Here is a 23,475-nt window from a genome sequence, read left to right as displayed (position 1 = left end):
AGTCTTTCCACGGGGGCATTTCCAGCTGCAATGCCTTTGCAGCCATCATTGCTTGACGAATCCTGAGATTCAATTCAGTGATCACTTCCTCTGTGAAGATCTCCTGAATCCCCCACCCCTAATGCAATGAGTGTCTTCCCCTCCCGAGTCCTCATGACGTTCTGTACCCAAACCTGTTGCAGCTTTTATGAAACTGTCATGTGACTATTAATTTGGATGCCGTTGTCCCTGCTTACCCACCGCTTCCCCGGGAAATGGTCTCATTCACCTTTATGTCCCAGAATAGGGCCTGGTGCCTAGCAGGGACATGAATGGCGTGAAATTTATTCAGTCGCCCGAGACATACTTGTGTTTCTGACAAAGTTATAATCATTTCAGTAATACAATGTGGTGAAAACTGGATGCATGTGATTTTTTTGTTAATCCAGTTTTATTTTATTCTAAAATGTTAACTCTCTCAAATCATTTGGTCCGGGAATAGTTCAGTTCTGGCTCCTCACACCAAACAGGCCACAGCCATTCCTCCTCCTCCTGCGGAGAAAGCTTCATGGCTGCATCCGTGAGTAGTTCCGAAACGCCTTCTGTCCACCTCCCTCTCAGAATATGGAGGGAAGTTCAGGAGAGAAGCATTGAGTGGCATGACAATTTGCAGAAAATCCAAGTAGTTTTAGAAGTACTTTTGAAAAAAAAATGGAGAATATAAGTTTCATAGACATGAAATTTCAAGCCAGTAAGAACTGATTTGAAAACTTGAAAAAAAAAATTTGTAACATAAAAAGGATGGAGGAGTCTGCCTCAGGTGCTGAGGACATCACAGAAGGACTTCCTGAGAAGTTAACGAGGTGGTTGGAAAGGAGAGCTATCCACCAGAGTAGGCTCTGATGGGTGGTAGTATTTTTTTTCCCCATAAAACAAAACCAATTAATCTAGTTTGTTTTAGAAATCTGAATTTTTTTATATTTCTTTATTTTATATGAATTAAAACCATCTTTATTATTTCCTATTTCCCCATTCCATTGTGGTTTTCAGAAACAGGAGCCCAGTAATTAATAGGGTTTGCTGATTCCCCCCCTCCCCCCAACATCACTGTTTATTAATTTAAAATCTATTTTTCTAAAAATTATGCTTATTTGTCTATGATTAAGATGGCTAGCCTAGTGGTAAAAAAATTCACCTGCACTGCAGGAGATCTGGATTCAGTCCCTGGGTTGGGAAGATCCCTGGTGAAGGGCATGGCACCCCACTGCAGTACTCTTGCCTGGAGAATCCCATGGACAGATGAGCCTGGCAGGCTACAGTCCAGGTGGTCGCACAGAGTTGGACACGACTGAAGCGACTTCACTTTCACTTTTCACTTTCATGCATTGGAGAAGGAACTGGCAACCCACTCCAGTGATCTTGCCTGGAGAATCCCAGGGGCGGGGGAGCCTGGTGGGCTGCTGTTTATGGGGTCGCACAGAGTCGGACACGACTGAAGTGACTTAGCAGCAGCAGTAGCAGCAGAAGCGACTTAACAAGCATGCAAGATGGCCAGAAGGCTTCCCAGGTGGTGCTCGTGGTAAAGAACCCACCTGCCAATGCAGGAGACAAAAGAGACTCTGGTTTGATCCCTGGGTTGGGAAGATCCCCAGGAGGAGGGCACAGCAACCCACTCCAGTATTCTTGCCTGGAGAATCCCATTGACAGAGGAGCCTGGCGGGCTACAGTCCATGGGGTCACATAGAAATGAACATGACTGAGGCGACTTAGCTTGCATGCATGCAAGATGGCCAGATTTAGCAAATAATATAAAACACTCAGATAGATATAAATTTTAAATAAACAAAAAAAAATTAGTATAACTATACCGCATGTAATTTATTGTAAGTATACATATGAATATTACATATTTTTTAAAAATTATTTGTTGTTTACCTGATATTCAAATTTAACAGGTGTCCCATATTTTATCTAGTAACTCTATTTATGATTAGATGATCTTTTGCCAAGCAAAGACCACTCCTATTTTGGTGCATCACTAAACCCAGAGACATATTGACTATGTAGCCAGTTAACAAATATTAGAAGAATATTTAAACTGAGTCCTAGATCAGTCATTCAAATAACAAGGAATTATCACTAAAAAAATGTTAAACAAAAAAATCTTGGTGATGAAGTAGAAGAAATCAGGACTACAAGGGTGGATCAACTTTAAAGCATATTTTGATGTAATTAGTCTCATTAAAAACAAATTGAGAAAAAAGTCATGGGGTATATTAATAAATGCAGAAAGGATGTGGACAGAAGAGAGTGAGGCTAGCACATCAGAAGGTCAACCAGCAGTGTTAAAACTCTGAGGGGGCTTCTCTGGTGGCTCTGTATAAAGAACCCATTTGCCACTGCGGGAGACACGGGTTCGATCCCTGGTCTGGGAAGATCCCTCATCCACAGAGCAACTAAGCCCGTGTGCTCCAGAGCCCAGGGGTCACAGCTTCTGAAGCCTGCCTGCCCTGGAGCCCGTGCTCCGAAACCAAAGAAGCCACCGCAGTGAAAAGCTGTGGCACCACCAGAAACAGTAGCCCCTGCTCTCTGCAACCAGAGAAAAGCCCACGCGACAACAAAGACCCAGCACAGCCGAAAATAAATCAATAAGATTCTAAGAAAAGACAGGTAGAATTGTAATAAAAATAGTACTTATGACCAACCTGAATACTTTTCCATCACTTAAGAATCTTTTTAAAATTTTTAAAAATACTTTTCACACTGCTATATATAAAATAGGTTATAAGGACCTACTGTAGAGCACAGGGAACTCTGCTCTGTATAACCTATATGGGGAAAAAAATCTGTAATGCTCTGTAATAACCTTTATGGGAAAGAAATCTGAAAAAGAGTGGGTATATGTCCATGGATAACTGACCCACTCTGCCGTACACCTAAAACTAACACAGCATTGTAAATCAACCATGCTATGCTATGCTAAGTCACTTCAGTCGTGTCCGACTCTGTGTGACCCCATAGACGGCAGCCCACCAGGTTCCCCGGCCCCTGGGATTCTCCAGGCAAGAACACTGGAGTGGGTATTCTGCCACTAACCTTCGCTGATTTTGCACTGAGTCTGTTCAACCAACTGTTTATTCTTCTTCAAGCATAATGTCAGAAAAAACATCCTGAGTGAATATTTTCACTTATTAAAAGTTGTCCAGTATGTAGTGAACAGAGCTTACAGAGGAATTAAGAGTCCCTCCACCCCTAGTCCTGCTCCCCAGAGAGGGTTCAGTCACTCGGACTTTATGGGGGGAACCCTAAGACACACCTGATTCCAAAGCCAAAGCCAACCAACAGAAAGAAAACCCCAAAAGCTAGAAATGTGAAATCTCATTATTAGAGGTTCTTGTCTTTTCACTCAGTTCCTCTCAATTCCCAGTGTTTTTTTTTTTAAAATTCAGATGTGTTTCTGAGAAAACTGCTGTAGATCCCTTTTCTGTCTCTAACTAAGAACACACTGTGTGTGTTCCTGGAAGGGGGTTGATTGAAGAAGAAGATACCCAACTCTTGATAAAAAGGCGTGATGCCTGTCTAGCACTTTGCCTCCGACTCATCTGGCCTTTCTCCTAAACAACTATTCAATAAACGGCAGCCACCTGGTAGACAGGGCTCCCTGTGCTGCAGAGAGATGGGGCGGGGGGCGATGGTGGAGGAGACAGCCAATAAACGAACAAGTACAGGGGAGAAATCACATCAGATAATGAACAGTTCACAGTACTATTTCAAAACCAAGTGAACTGGAGAAGGGACTTGCCCTTGAGAACGTGCCCCATGCTCCCACTGGCATGGTGTCCCAGGGCAGCCTCTGGTCCACGCCAGAGCCCTGACATCAAGGATGTGGTCCGTCTGCTTGGCATCAGTAACCCCTGCATCAGCATAGCCATCCTCCCCCGCAGCCTGGCTGGGGCCTGGGGTGTCTGGTAATGTTGTTTGTTCCTGTTTTATTCCCATTTTGCCCCTGACCACATCACAGTCAGATGTCACAGATGCTGAACAACTGATTAAAAAAAAAATAGACTGTTTGACAAGTACATACAGGTATTTTTATTGTTAAGGTATAGTTGATTTCAGTTCAGTTCAGTTCAGTTGCTCAGTCATGTCCGACTCTCCGTGACCCCATGAATCGCAGCACGCCAGGCCTCCCTGTCTATCACCAACTCCCGGAGTTCACTCAAACTCACGTGCATCGAGGCAGTGATGCCATCCAGCCATCTCATCCTCTGTCGTCCCCTTCTCCTCCTGCCCCCAATCCCTCCCAGCATCAGAGTCTTTTCCAATGAGTCAACTCTTCGCATGAGGTGGCCAAAGTATTGGAGTTTCAGCTTTAGCATCAGTCCTTCCAAAGTAATCCCAGGGCTGATCTCCTTCAGAATGGACTGGTTGGATCTCCTTGCAGTCCAAGGGACTCTCAAGAGTCTTCTCCAACACCACAGTTCAAAAGCATCAATTCTTCAGCACTCAGCTTTCTTCACAGTCCAACTCTCACATCCATACATGACCACTGGAAAAACCATAGCCTTGACTAGACGAACCTTTGTTGGCAAAGTAATATCTCTGCTTTTGGATATGTTATCTAGGTTGGTCATAACTTTCCTTCCAGGGAGTAAGCGTCTTAATTTCATGGCTGCAGTCACCATCTGCAGTGATTTTGGAGCCCCCAAAAATAAAGTTTGACACTGTTTCCACTGCTCCCCCATCTATTTCCCATGAAGTGATGGGACTGGATGCCATGATCTTTGTTTTCTGAATGTTGAGCTTTAAGCCAACTTTTTCACTCTCCTCTTTCACTTTTATCAAGAGGCTTTTTATTTCCTCTTCACTTTCTGCCATAAGGGTGGTGTCATCTGCATATCTGAGGTTATTGATATTTTTCCTGGCAATCTTGATTCCAGCTTGTGCTTCTTCTAGCCCAGCGTTTCTCATGATGTACTGTGCATATAAGTTAAATAAGCAGAGGGACAATATACAGCCTTGATGTACTTCTTTTCCTATTTGGAACCAGTCTGTTGTTCCATGTCCAGTTCTAACTGTTGCTTCCTGACCTGCATATAGGTTTCTCAAGAGGCAGGTCAGGTGGTCTGGTATTCCCATCTCTTTCAGAATTTTCCACAGTTTATTGTGATGCACACAGTCAAAGGCTTTGGCATAGTCAGTAAAGCAGAAATAGATGTTTTTCTGGAGTCGATTTACATTATTGTATTAGTTTTAGGTGTACAGCATAATGGTTCAGTATTTTTATAGATTATACTCCAAGTTATTACAAGATAATGGGCTTCCCTGATAGCTCAGTTGGTAAAGAATCTGCCTGCAATGCAGGAGACCCCAATTGGATTCCTGGATTAGGAAGATCCACTGGAGAAGGGATGGGCTACCCACTCCAGTATTCTTGGCCTTCCCTGTGGCTCAGCTGGTAAAGAATCTGCCTGCTGCTGGAGACTTGGGTTTGATCTCTAGGTTGGGAAGATCCCCTGGAGAAGAGAAAGGCTACCCACTCCAGTATTCTGGCCTGGAGAATTTCATGGACTGTATAGTCTATAGGGTCGCAAAGAGTTGGACACGACTGAGCCACTTTCCCTTTCTTCACTTTCAGTGGCTGTGATTCCCTGTGTTGTACAATATGTCTGTACTGCTGATCTATTTTATACAGTAGTCTGCCTCTCTTAGCCCCGTATCTCTAATCTGTCCCTCCCCACTTCGGTCTCCTCACTGTAACCACTAGTTTGTTTTCTGTATCTGTAAATCTATTTCTGTTCAGATTCCACGTATGAGCGATATCATACAGCACTCTCGTCTGACTTATCTCACTACGCATCATATTCTCTCGGCCCATCCATGCTGCCGCAGAAGGCGGAATTTCATGCTTTCACGGCTGAGTGGCACCCCACTGTCTACATGTCCCGCATCTTCACCTGTTCGTCTGTTGATGGACACTTGGGTTGCTTCCGTATCTTGGCTGTTGTAAGTAGTGCTGCTGTGACGATTGGGATACATGCATCTTTTTAAATTAGTATTTTCTGAATATATACCCGGAGTATATATTGGATATATATATATATATAGTATATGCTGGATCACATGGGAGTTCTATTTTTAGTTTTTTGAGAATATTTCATATTGTTCTCCACAGTGGCTGCATCAACGTACGTTCCCACCAACAGTGTAGGAGGGTTCCCTTTTCTCCACACCCTCGTCAACATTTGTTATTTGTAGATTTTTTGATGATGGCCATACTGACAGGTGTGAGGTAGTATCTCACTGTGGTTTTGATTAGCATTTCCTTATAATTAGTGATACTGAGCATCTTTTCTTGTGCCTGTTGGTCATTGTACGTCTTCTTTGGAAACATATCTTCAGGTCCACTGCCCATTTTCTGATTGGGTTATTTGTTTTTTTGATATTGAGTTGTGTGAGCTGTTTATATATTTTGGATATTAATCTCTTGTCAGTCATATCATTTGCAAATATTTTTGCACATTCTGTAGATTGTCTTTGTTTTGTAGGTGGTTTCCTTTGCTGTGCAAAAACTTTTCAGTAATTAGGTCCTATTTGTTTATTTCTTTTGCCTTGAGAGACAGATCTAAAAATATATTGTGGTGTATTCTGAAATCTGGGAGGGTTTGCTTCCAGCTTTGTTCTTTTTCTTCAGGATTTCTTTCATGATTCTGGGTCTTTTATGGTTCCATATGAATTGTAGGATTAGTTGTTCTAGTTCTGTGAAAAATGTCATGGGTATTTTGATAGGAATTGCATTAAACCTGTAGATTATTTTGGGTAGTGTGGCCATTTTAATAGTATTAATTCTTCCAATCCAAGAGTATGGGATATCTTTCCATTTTTTTGTATCGTCTTCAATTTCTTTCATCAGTGTTTTATAGTTTTCAGTGTATAGGTCTTTCACCTCCTTGGTTAAGTTTATTCCAAGGTATTTAATTCTTTCTGATACAATTTTAAACAGGATTTTAGAAAACTTTCTGTTTCTGATAGTTCATTATTAGTGTATAGAAATACAACAGTTTTCTATATATTCATCTTGTATTCTGAAACTTTGCTGAATTAATTCATTAGTTCTAATAGTTTGGAGCTGGAGGCTTTAGGGTTTTTATATAAAGTATCATGTGATCTGCAAGTAGTGACAGTTTTATTCTTTCCTTCCAATTTCAATGCCAGAGTACACCTTATTAATTTTGCTCCCAAAGACGTCTTTCTCTGTAGGGTTCTCCAGTCATCTTTGAAGCGAATAGACTGTCTTCATGAATAACAGCAAATTAAAGTTAATTGAATTATGATTTAACTCAGTAATTTTCAGCCCAGCATAAATACTTAATGGACTCACCTAGGGAGCTTTAATAACATACCATTGCCCAGGCCACGACCTCGGATGTCCTCGGGAACCGGTTTTGAGTGGACCTTAAACAGCACCAGGCGCTGTCAGTGTGCAGAGCGCCGTGAGCTGCCATGGGTGTGACTGATACCTAAACGCAACCCCATGAGGTTGTCTGCGCCACTCAAACCATGGTTCTCAAGGTATGGCCCCTAGACCAGTAGCATGAGCGTTTTATTAGAGGTGAAAGTTCCTGGTCCCATCCCAGACCTGCTGAATCAGAAGCTCTGGGGACAATGTCTAGCCGTGAGTGTTGGGGGGTGGGGGCACCCTCCTGGTGATTCTGGTACACGCTGATGTAGGTGGACTGCTGTGTGGGTAGTCCAGCGGTTACTTTTGCTTGAGGTGAGGTTTTAAGCTCCGGCATGATCTCTCGTTAATGCCTCGAAGTCACATAATAAGGCATGATTGTCACAGCTCTCTCTAGTATATCCAGGCCAGAGGCTCTCAGAGGGTCAAGGCTTCAGCGATGCTTTTTAAACAATCATGTTCTTATGACACAGTGGGCAGCTGCTGGGAGCTGGGAATCCACTCCCTATCCCGATTCTCCTCCGGTTCACCAAGAAGGAACATAGAGAAAGAGGTTGTAGGCTGGGGAAGGTCAGGAGTGGACAGGGTTTGGAGCCATGGTCCTCAAGCTTGGCTGCACATTGGAGTCTGTAAAGGATTCTGAGACCTGGGTTCAGACCGAATACCACAGGTATTCGGATGTACTGACTAGGGCTGGGCTGAAAGGTCCCCAGGTGACTAATACTCAGCTGAAGCTGAGAAGCTGGAGGGTGTCTCAGTTTGGTTTGATTCTGCCTTCCTACGAATCTGGCTCTTTTCCATAGACAGAGGTACAGGGTTAATGGAAAGTGGGTAGGCTTCTTTGGCTTGGTTTTCTTGAGCATCCTGAAATCCTAAATCAAGTTTCTCCACCGAGCAGGACAGCATTTGACTACCTGATACCTGCTCTGTGGGTGTGTGTGTGAGTGTGTGGGTGTGTGTGGGTGTGTGTTTCATTTCACTACCTGAATTATAAGATGGTTTCAACCATCTGCGTGTTGGAATCAATGTAAGTGAAAGAATGGGGCATCTGACTGAGGTCCAGTATGCTTCTGACATTCTGAGTTTAATAATATTCTCTCGCCAGTGTTATATTTTACGTTGTAATACGAGTGTGCCAACCTTTCAGTGGCTATATAACACTTTCGTTTAAACTTTAAACATGAGAGCTTGATTGTGCATTTGTTCCACTTTCAAGAGGAGAAGTTAGTGAGTTTGCTTCACCAGGAAGCAGAGTCACTTCCACTTGGGGACAAGGTGTGGGGCGGCAACAAGGGGGCGAGGTGCCTGCTTGGTTGCCGAGCTGCCAGGCTCACCTCGGGCATTTCCTCCCTTTGCCCAGGTATGAGGATCCCCCCCAGAGTCCTCACCGGATGTCTGAGACACACATCCCAGCTGTGTTTGTATGGATATTATAGTCTTTTGTGACTCTGTGCACTGTCCAGTTATCTGGTAATTTTAAGATTAAAAGTAAAATGAATATTGCAGCTTAATTTCATTGCTTGAATGACCATTCCCGTCACCTCCTGTTAATGCTCCATTTTGTGAGGAGAGAGAGAGATGGTGAAAAGATCGCTCTGGGGAGGCTTTGCATGGGAGGCCCCTGGAAGAGGAGAGTCCTAGCAGACCCGCGCTGAGTCCCACCCCCTCCCCCGCCCCCAGCGCTGGCCAGGTTCAAGGTCACATCCGCAGCCCTGCCCACAGCCCTTCTGGTTTCAACAGCAAGTCCGGTTCTTTCTTCTGCTTTCTTCTCTTCTGCACTTTGCCGGCGGCTGCCACTATCCCTTCTCAGGCTTGAACCTCTTTTTTTTCTGCAGCTTCTTCAGTTTTACACTCTGCCCCCACCCCCAGGCCACACCCCTCTTTTCTGAAATACGTCCTCTTGTAGATAGAAAGACAATAATAAAATAGAGAAGTTATACCGGACAGATGAGTCTCCTGGGAACAGAGAACAGATCAGTCTAGAATGGGAAAACAGACTGGGCGGAGGATGAATAGCCACCTTCCAAGGCCAGTGAGAAGGAGGCCCCTGTGGGACACACAGCATCTCGCAGCTGGGATGCCTCTACCCTTCGTGTGATCACTGTGGGGTGGGCTGGGCTGGTGGCCCCCTTTGGGGCCTTTTAGGAAAGGTACAACTGGAGGAGAAAGAGGCTCTTTCCAGGCCCCACAATGCAAGAAGACATCCATCCAGTCGGCGCTCAGCACAGGAACCGGCCCTGTGCATTATGCAGGCGACGCGCTGCAGACTCACTTCCAGAAAGAGTGTGGGTTCGTCCATAGTGGAGGTGGACCTCTGAGTTTCTAAAATGTTGTACTTTTACCAAGAAGCATGGGATGGGAGGATGGCTTCCACAGGAACTCACCACTGACGGTTATGGGCCTGACCTAGTGTTTCCTAGAAAAGGCAAGGCGCAGGGGGCTGTCTGGGCCACACGGTGATCCACTGGTTTAGGAGCTGCTCTCAGCCCGCAGGTCACAGGGGGAACCGCTGTCATGCTTGGGAGAAATTCCCAACCTGCCCTCCTTGGCTCCACTCCCGCCCTGCTCTTGTGACCTCGGGATCCTCTCTGGTCTCCACCTCTGTCCCCCGTGTGACTTACTCCTGGCTAAGGACTTGATCGGAGAAGGCAATGGCACCCCACTCCAGTACTCTTGCCTGGAAAATCCCATGGATGGAGGAGCCTGGTAGGCTGCAGTCCATGGGGTCGCTAAGAGTTGGGCACGACTGAGCGACTTCGCTTTCACTTTTCACTTTCATGCATTGGAGAAGGCAATGGCAACCCACTCCAGTGTTCTTGCCTGGAGAATCCCAGGGACAGAGGAGCCTAGTGGGCTGCCGTCTATGGGGTCACACAGAGTCGGACACGACTGAAGTGACTTAGCAGCAGCAGGGACTTGATATGTGGCCCGCCCCAGGTTTTCAGCTCCGCCTTTGAGGACATTTGATGCTCTTGGCACAAACTCTTGGGCTGATCCCCGAAGTTTTCAACTTTCCCATCAGAGATGCCCTGGGTACCAGCCCTTCCCCAGTGTAGTTTCTGCCAGTCCTCATTGTGTGGGCACTGGGCTGGTGTTGTTGTGGAGTAGATGTTAGGGCAGACCCCCAAGAGTAGTTTGGCGCTGCACGCTCGCCCTCTCCCCACTCTGGAGATGGTGCTGCACACGAGCAAACTGGCAGGTGTGCTGGTGTGACTGTGGCCATGGGAAACACAAACTTCCAAACAAAGAAAGGACCTGAGTCCCCGTCAACAGGAATAGATGGCGATACAGCTAATAATGGGAGGAAAAGGCAACTCTCTAGATACAGACATGGAATAATCCTCAAAATCTAATTTTAAGTGAAAACAAAAAAACAACCAAGGGGCAGCACACTATATAACGTTTGCTACCATTTGTGTTAAAAAAGGAAACAGGAAATGATACTTATACTAGTATATCAGAGAGTTTTCTGGAAGGCGGCAGGAAAGAGTGGTTACCTCTGGGGAAAACTGAGGAAAGGGTGTCGTGAAGCGTCCTCTCTCAACTTAGCGCTGTGTTTGCAGCGCCTGTCAAAAAGTCAAACTGAAGACAAGATAAATGCTTCCGAATCAACACAGAGATGTGGAACTAGAGGGGAACTTGGGGAGATAGAGACGAGCCTAGAACATTTAGCCAATCCTTAGTTGTACAGATTAGAACATTTAGCCATTAAGGGGATTTACCAAATCCCCATAATTGCTGAGTGAGTAGAGCCCCACGGTCATGGGCAACCGTGCTCAAGGGTGGGCAGCCTCACAGCCCTGTGGGTCACCTGCACCCCTGCGTTCACAGACGCGCTGTCTACAGTGACCGAGACGTGGAGACAGCCTCGACGCTCATCGCTGATGAGTGCATAAAGAAGACATGGAACATCACTCAGGCATGAAAAAGAAGATGCCATTTTCAGCAGCATAGGTGAACCTATAATGAAGATTATTTATTGCCTTAAGTGAAATAAATCAGAGAGAGGAAGACAAATATTTTATAATATCACTTACACATGGACTCTAAAATATGACACACATGGACCTACGTACAAAGAGAAACAGACACAGACTTATGTGCCAAGGGTTATGGTTGCACAGGCTTATGGTTGCCAAGGGTTATGGTTGCACAGGCTTATGGTTGCCAAGGGTTATGGTTGCACAGGCTTATGGTTGCCAAGGGGGAGAAGGGGAGGGGAGGGAAGGAAGGATTGGGAGTTTGGGATTAACAGATGCAAACCCTTATACATAGAATGGATAAACAGTAAAGTCCTACTACATTGAATATCCAATTATAAGCCATAATGGAAAAGAATATTCAGTTAAATTCAGTTCAGTCGCTCAGTCATGTCCGACTCTTTGCAACCCCATGGACCACAGCACGCCAGGCCTCCCTGCCCATCACCAACTCCCGGAGTTTACTCAAACTCATGTCCATTGAGTCAGTGATGCCATCCAACCATCTCATCCTTTGTTGTCCCCTTCTCCTCCCGCCTTCAATCTTGCCCAGCATCAGGGTCTTTTCAAATGAGTCAGTTCTTCACATCAGGTAGCCAAAGTATTGGAATTTCAGCTTCAACATCAGTCCTTCCAATGAATACTCAGGACTGATTTCCTTTACGATGGACTGGGTTGGATCTCCTTGCAGTCCAAGGGACTCTCAAGAGTCTTCTCCAACACCACAGTTCAAAAGCATCAGTTCTTCAGTGCTCAGCTTTCTTCACAGTCCAACTCTCACATTCATACATGACTACTGGAAAAACCATAGGCTTGACTAGATGGACCTTTGTTGGCAAAGTAATGTCTCTGCTTTTTAATATGCTGTCTAGGTTGGTCATAGCTTGTCTTCCAAGGAGCAAGTGTCTTAATTTCATGGCTGCAGTCACCATCTGCAGTGATTTTGGAGTCCCACCCCCCCACCGAAAAAAAAAGGTCTGTCACTGTTTTCATTGTTTCCCCATCTATTTCCCATGAAGTGATGGGACTGGATGCCATGATCTTAGTTTTGTGAATGTTGAACTTTAAGCCAACTTTTTCACTCTCCTATTTCACTTTCATCAAGAGGCTTTTTAGTTCTTTTTTGCTTTCTGCCATAAGCGTGATATCATCTGTGTATCTGAGGTTACTGATATTTCTCCCGGCAATCTTGATTCCAGCTTGTGCTTCATGCAGCCCAGCATTTCTCATGATGTACTCTGCATATAAGTTAAATAAGCACAGTGACAGTATATAGCCTTGATTTACTCTTTTCTCGATTTGGAACCACTCTGTTGTTCCATGTCCAGTTCTAACTGTTGCTTCTTGACCTGCATACAGGTTTCTCAGGAGGCAAGTCAGATGGTCTGGTATTCCCATCTCTTTCAGGATTTTCCACAGTTTGTCATGATCCACACAGTCAAAGGCTTTGGCATAGTCAATAAAGCAGAAGTAGATGTTTTTCTGGAACTGTCTTGCTTTATTGATGATCTAATGGCAATTTGATCTCTGGCTTCTCTGCCTAAATCCAGCTTGAACACAGTTCATATACTGATGAAGCCTGGCTTGGAAAATTTTGAGCATTACTTTGCTAGCATTTGAGATGACTCCAATTGGGTGGTAGTTAAAGTATTCTTTGGCATTGCCTTTCTTTGGGATTGGAATGAAAACCGACCTTTTCCAGTCCTATGGTCACTGCTGAATTTTCCAAATTTGCTGGATTCTGAGTGCAGCAGTTTCACAGCATCATCTTTTAGGATTTGAAATAGCTCAACTGGAATTCTATTACCTCCACTAGCTTTGTTTGAGGTGATGCTTCCTAAGGCCTACTTGACTTCACATTCAAGGCTGTCTGGCTCTAGGTGAGTGATCACACCATTGTGGTTATCTGGGTCGTGAAGATATTTTTTTGTACAGTTCTTCTGTGTATTCTTGCCACCTCTTCTTAATATCTTCTGTTTCTGTTAGGTCCATACCATTTCTGTCCTTTATTGAGCCCGTCTTTGCATGAAATGTTCCCTTGGTATCTCTAATTTTCTTGAAGAGATCTCTAGTCTTTCCCATTCTATTGTTTTCCTGTTTCTTCGCTTTGATCACTGAGGAAGGCTTCTTATCTCTTCTTGCTATTCTTTGTACTTCAATAACAGTTTTTTAAAAAATCCTGTGTATCAGTAGAACTGCCAGTGTAAATATCAGGGTTATGCCATAGGGCGAGACATTTGAGACTGTTTCTTTGTATTGTGAACAATGAACTTGGGAAGATTGTTAGATGGTGCGTATTTATCCTGGTACCAGAATACTCTATCAACATCTAATAAATGACTGTTATTTATTATTTGAAGCTATCACAGTATTGTTTGGGGAGGGAAGGGTATGAGGAAGGTTGTCACAGGCGTGTGTGAAGATGAAGACTTGCAGGGTAAAGAAAAAGCATACACAGAGAACCCTTGACTCATTTATTTAAACAATCACTAAAGAATCAGAGAGAGTAAATGATGGTTAAATGGAGAACATGTTAGAGTGTGTGTGAGGGGTGCTGGGGAGAAAATTTCACCCCAGAACGTCACTAAGAGCCACTTGTCACCAGCTGTGTCACTTGTGCTAAGGAAGAAATGTGCACAAGCCAGGACCATCTGTGAGCATCTCCATTTCTCTTTCATGCCTGATTGTCCAACAGCCTCATGATTCTTGCTAGCTTATTTCTTTTCCAGTTCTGTCCTCTTCTGGGGCAGGTGTGACTGAGAGTGCTGTGTGTTCTACTGGGAACTAGTCCACCTTCCGTGGAGAGGCTGGAAGGATCCTGTCCTCTGGGCAGTTCTGCTCACAGCCGCCTGGCCCTGGGAGCGCAGTGAGAGCCCTCCCTCCCTCTTTGTGCCAGAAATCTGCCTTCGTGTGGGCTGAGGGGCAAGAACGTGAGGCTCCCTCTCTTGGTCACCACTTCATCATTTGTAATCATCCCATTCCTGCCTGATGGGAAGGAAAGTACCATGTGAGGTTCCAAGCTCAAGTTCTTCTATCGGCCCTCCGGGGTTTAAATCTTCACTCCTCCACGATAACTTTGTGGGTATGGGCTAGTTGTGTAACCTCCCTGCCGCAGCTGCTATCTGAAAAAGTGATGGGAACAAAATGAGATAATCTGGCACAAGGCAGAGCATAAGACTTGGCTCTCAGTAAATTACTTGTAAAAGTTAGCATGAAATAGTAGCAGTAGCAATAGCAATGGCAGAAGTAAATAAACAAAAGAAATAAGAAGGAGGTCTGGGTATTGGAGGAAGGTCCTCATCACCAACCACATGTGTGTATGTGCCACTGTCCCTGTGGCCCACCATTCCCCTCGCGGCATACCATCTTTGCTGGCCTAGGTTACCAATGAAGAATGATGTTTGATTCGATAGTTCTGCGAGCAGAGTGATATGTCAAATCTTTTAACAAACACATTATTGACTTACCTTATTTCAAAGACATAAATGTAGAATGAGGTCACTTAACCGTGAGGACAGAAGTCAATAAATGGTAGATATTTTTTGAGTCCTGCTTTTGGTGTATACACATGAGGAATACCAGTTACTTAGCAGTTTGTAATTGATTCTGATTGTTTGGGGTGGCATTGACTGATATGATTACCAAGTGGATCCTGGTCGTGGGGAAATTTAAGTGTTTATATAACTGAAAAATTAGACTGTGATCAAACAAATATTTTTATATTTGACATGTGGAGAGCTAAGGCCTAAGCTGGCCATGCTGTGGCCCGTCGGTCATTCTCTGGGAGGTGGCCTAACCTGCAGTACTGAGCGTAGCTTCAGGCAGTGGACATCTTCATTTGAAGAGTATCTTTCACCTTAGGAAGAACTTTCATATAAATTATCTCATTGTTGTAGCCTCAGCTAATATGCTCTTTTTCACAATTGGTTCCCACCTGAATGATAGGCAACGCTGTAGTACCACGATGGGAGGAAAACCTGACTGTGGTCACGACAGAGCCAGGCGAGGAAGGATTTTTTCAAATAATCCCCTAGCTACTATTCCTTTCCTGTCCTGTGATGAACCAAAGGATGGTTTTCCAGCACAATCCAAAGTCCCAACAGAATAAACCTATTAATAGGGCAGGTTCTAAAGAGTCATATTATTCAGTAAATTTAAATGTTGGTGCAGTTTCCTTAGTTTTTAAGGGAACATCCCCTTGAGAATTTCACTTTACAAGAAAAATACACATGGTATTTTTAAAAACATTTATTTGTTGATTTTTGTCCGTGTTGGGTCTTTGCTCCCGCAAGGGCTTTCTCTAGCTGCGGAGAGCAGGGACTACACTCTCTAGTTGCGGTGCACAGGTTTCTCATGGGCGGCTTCTCTCGTTGGGGAGCACAGGCTCTAGGGCACAAGGGCATCAGTAGCCGTGGAAGTGGGCTCAACAGTTGCATCACCAGGGCTCTAGAGTACAGGCTCAGGAGTTGCGGCTTAGTTGCTCCTTGACATGTGAGAGACTTCCTGGATCAGGGATCAAACCCATGTCTCCTGCATCTAGGAGAAGGCAGTGGCACCCCACTCCAGTACTCTTGCCTGGAAAATCCCATGGATGGAGGAGCCTGGTATGCTACAGTCCATGGGGTCACTAAGAGTCAGACACGACTAAACGACTTCACTTTCACTTTTCACTTTCATGCATTGGAGAAGGAAATGGCAACCCACTCCAGTGTTCTTGCCTGGAGAATCCCAGGGACGGGGGAGCCTGGTGGGCTGCTGTCTCTGGGGTCGCACAGAGTTGGACACGACTGAAGCGACTTAGCAGCAGCATAGCATATCCTGGAATATTGTGCTAGATACTGCAAAGCTTCTCAATGCCCTTTGCTGAAGTGCATCTGAACTGCCTGCCTTTGTGGGAGGTTTATCTCTGGGTTCTGGTTCCATGTTGAATGTACTCCCAGCTTGAGCTCCATTTATGTTCGATCAATACTCTGAACTGGAAGACCAAATCCAGTGGATCAAGTTTCTTGCTGGATGCATGGAGGGTAAGTTTCAGATCATTGAAAACATACCGTACTAGCTTGGTCTCCATGACAGTCTCAATTTTGTTTGTGTTCCCACAGGAGAGGAGGACACAGAACTGTCGGGAGACGCGCTCCCAGGCACAGGAGTCCTGGATGAAGAGTCAGAGGCTCTAAGCACACTTGCTTCAGTGACCACAGAACCTTACATCACCAATATAAATGCTACCCTGATTGAGGAAGACACAGAGCACTTAGAGTTTATATTAATGGTGTTGATCCCAGTGCTTTTACTGTCTCTCCTACTTCTATCAGCGATACTCCTTGTAATATACCATAAAAGAAAAAGGAATAAACAAGGTAAATATTTTGCCCATTCTCATTTCTAGACAACTGCTCCATGTGTTCATGAATAATTGATAAAACAATACTTTCTGCTTCCACACAGAGCCCTCTAGCCAAGGATCTCAGAGTGTTTTACAGACACGTGAGTATTATTCTAACACCTGCCTGGAGATGGGATGGGGTGGGAAAAGAAACTGAGATGTTTTTAAGTGAAGCAACTACATAAAATAATGAGTGATGACTTGTTTCAGTGACATTTTCCAGAGTTTAGAAATGTCATATACCTTTCTATTTAAAAACAGAAAGAGAGAATGCCTTCAGCCTAAACTGAAAATTGAAATACACAGCTTCCATCTCTGTATCTAACCTGGATGAGGGCCTTGTGTAATTTGGGCCAGTGTTGGTCAGTGTACCCAGTTGTGGATGTGACTGGTGATAGAGGCAAAGTCTGATGCTATAAGGAGCAATATTGCATAGGAACCTGGAATGTTAGGTCCATGAATCAAGGTAAATTGGAAGTGGTCAGACAGGAGATGGTTAGAGTGAACGTTGACATTTTAGGAATCAGCGAACTAAAATGGACTGGAATGGGTGAATTTAACTCAGATGACCATTATATTTACTACTGTGGGCAAGAATCCCTTAGAAGAAATGGAGTAGTCATCATAGTCAACGAAAGAGTCTGAAATGCAGTACTTGGGTGCAATCTCAAAAACGACAGAATGATCTCTGTTCATTTCCAAGGCAAACCATTGAATATCATGGTAATCCAAGTCTATGTCCTGACCAGAGGAGCCTGGTAGGCTACAGTCCATGGGATCACAAAGAGTTGGACACGACTCAGCGACTTCACCTTCATGCCCCGACCAGTAATGCTGAAGAAGCTGAAGTGGAACGGTTCTATGAAGACCTAAAAGACCTTCTAGAACTAACACCCAAAAAAGATGTCCTTTTCATTATAGGGGACTCGAATGCAAAAGTAGGAAGTCAAGAAACACTTGGAGTAACAGGCAAATTTGCCCTTGGAGTACAGAATGAAGCAGGGCAAAGGCTAATAGAATTTTGCCAAGAGAACGCACTGGTCAGAGCAAACACCCTCTTCCAACAACACAAGAGAAGACTCTACACATGGACATTACCAGATGGTCAATACTGAAATCAGATTGGTTATATCCTTTGCAGTCAAAGATGGAGAAGCTCTATACAGTCAGCAAAACAAGACTGGGAGCTGACTGTGGCTCAGATCATGAACTCCTTACTGCAAAATTCAGACTTAAATTGAAGAAAGTAGTGAAAACCACTAGCCCATTCAGATATGACCTAAATCAAATCCCTTACGATTATACAGTGGAAGTGAGAAATAGACTGAAGGGATTAGATCTGATATAATGCCTGAAGAACTATGGACAGAGATTCATGACATTGTACAGAAGACAGGGATCAAGATCATCCCCAAGAAAAAGCAATGCAAAAAAGCAAAATGGCTGTCTCAGGAGGTCTTAACAAATAGCTGAGAAAAGAAGAGAAGCAAAAAGCAAAGGAGAAATGGAAAGATATACCCATTTGAATGCAGAGTTCCAAAGAATAGCAAGGAGAGATAAGAAAGCCTTCCTCAGTGATCAGTGCAAAGAAATAGAGGAAAACAATAGAATGGGAAAGACTAGAGATCTCTTCAAGAAAATTAGAGATACCAAGGGAACATTTCATGCAAAGAAGGGCTCAATACAGGACAGAAATGGTATGGACCTAACAGAAACAGAAGATATTAAGAAGAGGTGGCAAGAATACATAGAACTGTACAAAAAAGATCTTCACAACCAAGATAATCACGAAGGTGTGATCACTCACCTAGAGCCAGACATCCTGGAATGTGAAGTCAAGTGGGCCTTAAGAGGCATCACTACGAACAAAGCTAGCAGAGGTGATGGAATTCCAGTTGAGCTATTTCAAATCCTAAAAGATGATGCTGTGAAAGTGCTGCACTCAATATGCCAGCAAATTTGGAAAACTCAGCAGTGGCCACAGGACTGGAAAATGTCAGTTTTCATTCCAATCCCAAAGAAAGGCAATGCTAAAGAATGTTCAGCATGAAAAAAAAAAAAAAAAAGAATGTTCAAACTACTGCACAATTGCACTCATCTCACACGCTAGTAAAGTAATGCTCAAAATTCTCCAAGCCAGGCTTCAACAGTACATGAACTGTGAACTTCCACATGTTCAAGCTGGATTTAGAAAAGGCAGAGGAATCAGAGGTCAAATAGCCAAAATCCGTTGGATCATCAAAAAACCAAGAGAGTTCCAGAAAAACATCTACTTCTGCTTTATTGACTAGGCCAAAGCTTTTGACTGTGTGGATCATGACAAACTGTGGAAAATTCTGAAAGAGATGGGAATACCAGACCACCTGACCTGCCTCTTGAGAAATCTATATGCATGTCAGGAAGCAACAGTTAGAACTGGACATGGAACAACAGACTGGTTCCAAATAGGGAAAGGAGTACGTCAAGGCTGTATATTGTCACCCTGCTTATTTAACTTCTGTGCAGAGTACATCATGAGAAACGCTGGGCTGCATGAAGCATAAGCTGGAGTCAAGATTGCCGGGAGAAATATCAATAACCTCAGATATGCAGATGACACCACGCTTATGGCAGAAAGTGAGGAGGAACTAAAAAGCCTCTTGATGAAAGTGAAAGAGAGTGAAAAAGTTAGCTTAAAGCTCAACATTCAGAAAACTAAGATCATGTCATCCAGTCCCATCACTTCATGGCAAATAGATGGGGAAACAGTGGAAATAGTGACAGACTTTATTTTTTTGGGCTCCAGAATCACTGCAAATGGTGACTGCAGCCATGAAATTAAAAGACACTTGCTCCTTGGAAGACAAGCTATGACCAACCTAGATAGCATATTAAAAAGCAGAGGTATTACTTTGCCAACAAAGGTCCATCTAGTCAAAGCTATGGTTTTTCCAGTAGTCATGTATGGATGTGACAGTTGGACTATAAAGAAAGCTGAGTGCCGAAAAATTGATGCTTTTGAACTGTGGTGTTGGAGAAGACTCTTGAGAGTCCCTTGGACTGCAAGGAGATCTAACCAGTCCATCCTAAAGGAAATCAGTCCTGAGTATTCATTGGAAGCTGAAACTCTAATACTTTGGCCACCTGATGTGAAGAACTGACTCATTTGAAAAGACCAGATTGAAGGCAGGAGGAGATTGAGCAAGATTGAAGGCAGGAGGAGAAGGGGACGACAGAGGATGAGATGGTTGGATGGCATCACTGACTCAATGGACATGAGTTTGAGTAAACTCCAGGAGTTCGTGATGGGCAGGGAGGCCTGGCCTGCTGCAGTCCATGGGGTTGCAAAGAGTCGGACACCACTGAGCGACTGAACTGAACTGAACTGGTCAGTATAACACTTTCTGACCTTTGGAGGAGACGGTCAGGCTGGTGAAGCCTGACTGGGGGCCTGGTAGCCAGGCTGGCATCCTGGAGTCATCACCATGAGAAGAGGATTCTTCCTTCTGTATTTTGTCACAGGTACTGTTTTCTCTACCATGCCACACACCCATTTGATCTTGAAAAGGCCATGGTTCTTAGTCCTATGAAAGCTATGCTAACTTTTAAAATGAAATTCCTAATCGGCTAAAGATATAAATAGTAAACCAATAGTAAATAGTAAACCGTCAGTAGTAAACCAATCTGATAGATCATTCCCTGGGTCAGTGATACACTCTGAGAAGATTCACTTCCAATGCCAGGATTTTCAAATACAAGTTTTAGGATGGTTCTGAGTCCAAAGCCAACTTGGGTTCTTTTGGCTAATGCTGCTAAAAATGACTCCAATTAGATTTTCAAGTTGAAGCCTTTAGGCATTCCAAAAATCACTCAAGGTTGATAAGATGTATATTTATACGTGCATACAAAACTCACTTTTTGTCTTTCACATCCACTAACAGGCGACCCCTGTCTTTGAGGACATGCCTTAGGGCTGCAGGTCCCCACCCCATCCTTGTACCAGGAGAAGCTTTAAGCTCTTGCAGACCTGTAAATGGTCGTTTTCCATTATGCCAACAGGTAGGGCAAACGTGAACTGGGAAGGAAGCACTGACGTACATTACCTTTCATGGCAAGGATGATGTAATAGATTCCAAGAAAGTAGGAAATACACGTTTCTCCACTGCTTGCAATTTCAGGGTGACCTAATAACAGCGATCACGTGGGAGCTCTTTTGTAAGCCAGAGAAAAAGAAAAAGCAAACAGAGATGCCTGGATCTTTTTTTTTTTTCAAATTAAGGAAAGTAGGACTTCCCAGGTGGTCCAGTGGCTAAGACTCCATGCTCCCAATGCACGGGGCCCTGATCCCCGGTCAGGGAATTAGAGCCCCATGCTGTAACTAAGACCCAGCACAGCCAAATAAAAACAAAAACAAAAAATAAAGTAGGGAAAGTAGAATTTCCTGCCCAAACCGTAGGCTACAGCTGGTCTTACCTAACAGAGTCCTGGGGTTGGGGGAGTTTGGGGTTGACTAGTCAAATGGTCATGCTCTAAGGCACTAAATCCAGAAAGGGATTTTTCACTGAACTTCATCTCGAGTCGCTCAAGATTCAAAAGCCATTCACAAGTAAGCACTGACCCTGGACAGGGTCCGGGTGTTTGTGCTGCTCCCTTCCCTAAGGCCTCGGTACCTGGTTGATGCTTTGACTACTGTCTGGAATTTCCTTCTTGGCTGCTTGGCAGACTGCCGCCCCAGTCTACAATGCGCAGTTCTAAGGTTTTTATGAAGAGCTGGGTACTCAGACCCCAGGCAAAATTAATCACCCCCTCTTGACTGTGTTCACACTTACTTTGCACAGTCGTGGACACTGTCATCGGCTGGTGACTTGCCTTTTTCTGGGCCTCTCTTTCTTATTAGGTGATGTTCTCTTTAAGGTCCGAAAGAACCAGGAACTCGTCTTACTCGTCTTGTGGAGTAGTGTGGCAGGAAGGTGATAGGCACAGATTCTGGAATACTCTGCTTAATTGGCTTTTCTATTTCCTCGTTTTGTAACCTCTGGTTCAGTTTACTCATCTGTTAAATGGGCAAAACTCAGTACCACCTCGTAGAGTTGTTGGGAGAATTAAGTGGATTCATTTATGTAAAGCAGTTAGGAAAAAACGGTACCGGCATATTGTAAGTGGAAGCTAATTATTTTTACCCCTTTATCTCGCAGAGTGCCTTGCCCAACACATTACTAGCCGCTCAATACATGTGTATTGCAGAGATGAGTTGATGAAAGAATGTGAGAACTTTTTTTAGAGAACACATTCTCAGAGGTAAAAGTAAACTTGCGCATTATTCTTAACACAAATTGGCACATTGTTTTTAATTTAAATGTGCCTCACCTTAAGAAAACACAGATGGAAAACTTAGAATTTCAAAGCAGTTGCTTATCACCAAAGTTCTAGGTCAAGAGAGCTGTACTTGAATATCTTCTTTTACTCACCATTCCTTTAATATAGATACAGATGGTTAACGATGAACCTCTCTTCAGACAGCTAAAACATTCACAAACATTGCCCACCAAAATCCACCCATTCATATTTAACATTATAATACAAGGCAGTAAAAGGAGACTATTTAAATGAACAGAATTTGATTTAAATATATTTTTTATTTATCTTTCCAGGAAAAATAAAACTGTCATACTGGGTCAGACCAGCATGTTGCTTGGAAAGTTCTCAAAGGAACATTTTGTGGCAGGTCAGAGAGGATGTCGTGTGCTTAAGCATAGACTACAGCGTGATGTATTCTTCTGCACCAAGAAATGTCTTGAAATTTGACAGCTGGGGAGCATTTGGCCAACATTTTTGGAAAGAATACTTCACCTGCAGGGGAATTACCCTTTTTTCTTTGGCCCCGCCTGTTCCGTGTCCAGGAAAAGGGAAGGCTGTGGAGTGACTCGGTGTACAATGGCCCTTCTCCCCAGGCTCGCAGGCATTAGATCTGCAGTTGTTATTATTTAATATTTATTAGGTGTCTTGATGGGCTGCCTCTCTGGGAAAGAGCTGCAGGGGAAACAGCTGGCAGTAAAGCATCGCTTTAAACAGGCTGTGGCTCCAGGACACCTGGCTCGGCTCACTCTCCAGAAAGACACTCGCGTTGAGCACGGAAGCCAGATAAGCAAGATGGTCTCCTGCTGCGCTCCGGCCCCGGCCCCCGCCCTGCGCTGCTCCCGTCGGCTGCGCAGGGAGGGCAGCCGGGAGGGGGACCCGGGGAACAAGGGGGCGTCCTGTGGGAGGAGGAGGTGTCCTGACGGAGGAGGGCAGGAAATGGCAGGGCTGTAGGAGGCAAAATGGAATCAAGTGCAGGTGGGGGGCTGTGTGAGAGCCTCGGGGGCGCACAGGGAGTAGGTGGCTGTTAATAAAGAGACGAAGCCAGGTGGAGTGGAGCGGGCAGGGCCTGATTGCCGGGGACGGGTAATTGGTCTCCCTCCCGGTTTAATGCTCTGCTCGGGGGCGCCCTCCCAGATGTTTTCGCGTTGCCATGGCGGCCGGGGCAGGGGTAATGGCCGTGGAGCAGGGGAGATGAAGCCACAGGAGGCTTTTTGCTCTGTTTGAATACTGATTACAGGAGCTTCGCATTCGGTGCATCTGGAGCACTTTTGTAATGGGTTTTTAAACTTTTCCATCATCTGCACGCAGGTCTAGCTCCAGCTCACAGAGAAGCC

The 23,475-nt window shown here is 44.4% G+C and overlaps 1 protein-coding gene across 1 annotated transcript in view; it reads left to right on the top strand.

Moving 5' to 3' along the window:
* The window catches only part of TMEM154 (transmembrane protein 154), a 52,045-nt gene that overhangs the window by 8,143 nt on the left and 20,427 nt on the right, over positions 1–23,475 (top strand). The window contains exons 2-3 of the mRNA XM_070386657.1: positions 16,521–16,778; positions 16,867–16,905. Of these exons, the coding sequence (XP_070242758.1) occupies positions 16,521–16,778; positions 16,867–16,905 (297 nt within the window). The remainder of the gene's footprint in view (positions 1–16,520; positions 16,779–16,866; positions 16,906–23,475) is intronic.

The sequence above is a fragment of the Bos mutus genome, chromosome 17 (genome assembly GCF_027580195.1).
Source record: "Bos mutus isolate GX-2022 chromosome 17, NWIPB_WYAK_1.1, whole genome shotgun sequence".
Classification (NCBI taxonomy): Eukaryota; Metazoa; Chordata; class Mammalia; order Artiodactyla; family Bovidae; genus Bos; species Bos mutus.
This window is presented reverse-complemented; position numbering and strand designations above follow the sequence as displayed.